This window comes from Octopus bimaculoides, chromosome 2 (genome assembly GCF_001194135.2).
Source record: "Octopus bimaculoides isolate UCB-OBI-ISO-001 chromosome 2, ASM119413v2, whole genome shotgun sequence".
NCBI classification, from domain to species: domain Eukaryota; kingdom Metazoa; phylum Mollusca; class Cephalopoda; order Octopoda; family Octopodidae; genus Octopus; species Octopus bimaculoides.
Window position 1 is genome coordinate 183,064,002 of NC_068982.1, and position 4,260 is coordinate 183,068,261.

At 35.8% G+C, this 4,260-nt stretch overlaps 1 protein-coding gene across 3 annotated transcripts in view; it reads left to right on the forward strand.

Annotated features, from left to right (window-relative positions):
* The window catches only part of LOC106881485 (ras-related protein Rab-27B), a 24,807-nt gene extending 21,899 nt beyond the window's left edge, over positions 1–2,908 (forward strand). For all 3 annotated transcript variants that reach the window (XM_014931884.2, XM_014931885.2, XM_014931883.2), the window contains 2 exons: positions 131–358; positions 1,588–2,908. In XM_014931884.2, the coding sequence (XP_014787370.1) occupies positions 131–358; positions 1,588–1,783 (424 nt within the window). In that variant the 3' untranslated portion in view covers positions 1,784–2,908. The remainder of the gene's footprint in view (positions 1–130; positions 359–1,587) is intronic.
* The last annotated feature ends 1,352 nt before the right edge of the window (positions 2,909–4,260 follow it).

Sequence of the window (4,260 nt, forward strand, 5' to 3'; positions counted from 1 at the left end):
ATATAGGCCTGTGGGGTGAATGTGTGTGTGCTGTGTGTGTATGTGTTTGTTGTGTGTGTGTCTGCGTGTGTGTGTTCGCGTGCGTGTGATAGTAAGTGAGTCTGTCTAAAATTCCAGCAATGTGTTGCAGGTTTCGATCCTTGACTTTGTCTTACTTCAGACAAGCCAGGGGTTTCCTTCTAATGGTTGATCTGACCAACGAGAATACTTTCGTCAATGCATTTGATTGGCTACAAAAGGTGGATGAATTGGCTCCTGTTACAGGCTATGATATCATTATTTTGGCCAACAAGTGTGACCTCAGGCGTTTCAAAGACGTCAACGATATAACTTTAGAAGAATTCGCTATCAAAAACAGGTTCGTCTCTTCAATTGATTCATTTCATAAATTTCTTTTCTTTTTGTTTCTCTTTTTTTTTTCTTTTGCCTTACATGTCATGTAACCTTCTATCTTCTAAGTAGAATATCACTTTACTCAGTCGAAACGTAGCTAGAGATTTTGTGTATTGCTTCGTGACATGGAAATCCTAATACCTTGCTGAAAACATTCTCATTTTCTTCTTAACAAGTATTAGCGGCAGAGATGACGGTTGGAATTGTAAATACCATTAGACGCACCTACAGAAGGAATTGAACGAAACACTGCATGTCAATAAAACATTCGTTAACTTTACAATGCTACTGGTGCTTACAACAGAGAACTATTCTGCATTCATACTGTACTGGCTAAGACTTGGTGGATGTAAACACTATGCTGTTAGATGTCTAAATGTCATGGTGGATTTAGACACAATTCTTCCTATCTTGGTGGGCGTTCATACAGTAAAATATTTGATGCTTTGGTACATGTAGATGCAGATGAGTTAACAGTATCGTGGGCGTAGACATAGTGTAGTTAAGTGTCTTGTTGGATACAGGCTTAATACAGTTAAATGTCTTGGTACGTTGGTATATAGAAACACAATATTAATAACAGTATGTAAAACACTGACTTCTCAGATGTTTTATCGATAATCTTTCACTCGGATAAATACACGTCTTGGAGTTTTAATCATCCATGGTGTACGCTTCTTGAAATATACATTACATGGTATACAATGTATTATACTCATTACATGGTATTTATATATACGTATTCCATGGTATATTCTACATCACTTTATGATATGTATAATATAGTATATATTCCATGAAAATATAACTAGTCCATCTTTCTACCATTTTTACCAACATACCTCACCTCAACCATATAATTACAGTATAAAGTGTTCTAAACTCGACTTCGATGTTTATCCCTCAGCAGCCCGAAAGTAAATATCAGTTGTATACTGTGGTTCTTTGAATCGACTCTGATCTCATTTGTAGCTCCTCAAAAACGAAAATTATTATCAATCTTTCCTCTCTTTACAGCTGTAAACCAAAATTTAGTCAGACGGAATTATTCGATTTTTTTTATTGTATCAGAGTTATGTGTTAATTGGTTAAATGAACACGTACTTCATAAGAATTCTTTGAAAGTTGATGTAAAAGTTGTTTGAAGTTTTGCCATAAATGTTTTATTATTTATCCATGTTACTATTTCAACAGCCTGGTCTATCTTGAAACAAGTGCAGTCACTGGTAAAAATGTTACAGAAGCAATTAGACTCTTGCTACGAATGGCTGCTTACCGTAGACATTGTTCTCTTACCGATGAATGCCAGGAATTGAAAGAAAAAGACATAAAACTTGATTTCAATAAGCTAACTCAGAATAATTCTGTTTGCAACTGCTGTACCAACTGAAAAAGAATTATAAATATCAAGATAAACTAGATTGGTATTCTGGTTTTTACGAAGATTCAGTTCCAGAAAAGAAAATTCATTTAATTATTTTTAAACAGTCGATAAAAAATAGATACGCCGATTTTTTCCTATTTTTTGCAGTTCATTAATAAACCTAGCTATGTTAAACTCGTCTATTAACCCAGAGAATAAGATGAACTAAATTAGTAGAAAAGGAAAGGACAACAGAATCGAGTTTATAGTAACAGTGGGCCGGTTTCATTCTGTCCTTGGTATACTATAGTATATTAACAGTAGACGAGGTATTAGTGATAAGCAGCAAGAAACAAAAGTAGTCAGTAGGTGGATCTCTAATACGAGGTTGTCACATAAAATTACTTTTGGTTTTAGAGTGACTTGGCTTTGCATTCAGGAGTGTAAAGTGAATCAGAGATGAAGTATTCCATAGCACTTAAGTCAGTCTTACAACAAGCATTCATTTGATCAGGTCGTCCATTCTTCATAGCTTGGTGAACTGTAGTGTGATTAGATATATTGACTGAGTCAAGAACAAGACAAAACACCTGCAGAGGTTTTGCACACATAGCCTATTGGTTATCTATTTCGTCTTCATTCCCACACAGCAGGGTACTTTTCTTTTACTTTTTGTCAAAAGGGGAAGCAGTACCTCAGTCACGTTTAGAGAGTTTCCGGCGCAATTGGAGAGGAAGTAGAACATTGTCTTCATACTGCAGTCCTGATCCGAATGCTTGGACTATCTTAATGGTAGCTAATGTGTCATGTAGTTGTTTTAAATCCGGTGAGGGTTTCAGTCTACCACCTAAGTCGGCCATGGTAAATTTCAAACTCTAAGAGCCGAAATAAATACCGGAAGATTTTTTTTTTCTTTTTTTCTTTTTGCATTTCCACCAAATATAGATTGGTGCTTTTTATCGACTACGAATAAATGAAAGGTCACGTTGAACTAATCGAGGATTGAACTCAGAAAGATAAAAGATATTTCTTATTCCATAAAACTTAAATACATTGAACGAATTTGGGGAAATTCTGGTAACTTTTTAAAGTCTTGCAAACTAGAATACTTTTAAAGTTTATTAATTCTTGAAATAAATATGTTGTTTGATATCTTTAGTTCCAGGCTGCTATTATATTCGAACACAACCCAATACCTGCTCTTTTTATGGTAAGATATAAATATCAAAGTAGAAAGAAGGAGGCATCTCATTATTACTTTTAACTAATTTAATATAGTCAGATATCGCAGCGAGTTAGTTATTCTTTTAAATTATAAATTCTACCATAATTTGGTTTCCTGAAATTCGTATGATAGGAAGACTATAGTTTTGTTATTTCTTTGTTGTATAGCATTTTCACTTTTCTTTTTTTTATTTTAATGGCATAGACAGTCGGGAAAGACCTTTGAGATTGGTGGAAGTAAGGGAGGTTATTCTCAGACTGGAAATTTGATTTGAATGTTTGGAACAGTGAGAACTCCATTGAAGACAACCAAAGATCGAGTGATGGTGTCAAACCGGGTGACTAATTATGTCTGCCGCTCAAAAACAGCTTCGGTCTTTCTCACAAACTTCCACACAGTTTTCGTCAAATTTCGCTCACAACACTGTTATCGATCCGGTAAAAGATGGTAAAAGCCAAATGCCCAAAGTACCAGGCAGTAGTTAAGAACCCGGAACATATAGTTAAGATGAAAACCTCTTAACAAAACACCCAAGACTGTGTTAGCACGGAAAATGTCTTCCTTCAAACATTTGTGAATGAGGCAAATATGAATTAATAAACATTTCTAATGAGTAGGTAGAAGGCGGCCAAAAGATTTAAATATAGCTCCAGCACTTCACTGGCATTTCTTTCAGAGATACAGACAGAAAAACTTCGTGAAGCGACGTGCATAAATAATGCGCAACATTTTTTCTGACAAACCGTGAATTGTACTATTCACAACAAAAACAAAAACAACAATCATAATGATAGCCCTTTCTACTATAGGCACATGGCATGAAACTTTGACTGGATAGCGCTAGTCGATTCCATCGACCCAGGTGTGCAACTGGTAAGTTATTTTATAGACCTCGAAAAGATGACAGACATAGTCAACCTCAGCAGAATTTGAACTCAGAACGAAAACTGCTGCGCATCTTGCCAGGTGTGATAATTATTCTGCCAGCTCACCGCCTTACTAATCATTTTTATTATAGGCACAATGCCTGAAATTTTGATGAGGAGGATAGCCGATAACATCGAGCCTAGTACTCAGATGGTACTTAATTTATGAACCCCAAAAGGCTGACAGGCGAAGTCGATCTCGGACGAATTTGAACTCAGAACGTAAAGACACGAAACGTTGCTAAGCATTTTTCCCGGCGTGCTAACGTTTCTGCCAACTCACCGCCTTGATGATGATGATGATGATGATGATGATGATGATGATGATGATGATGATGATGATGATGATATAT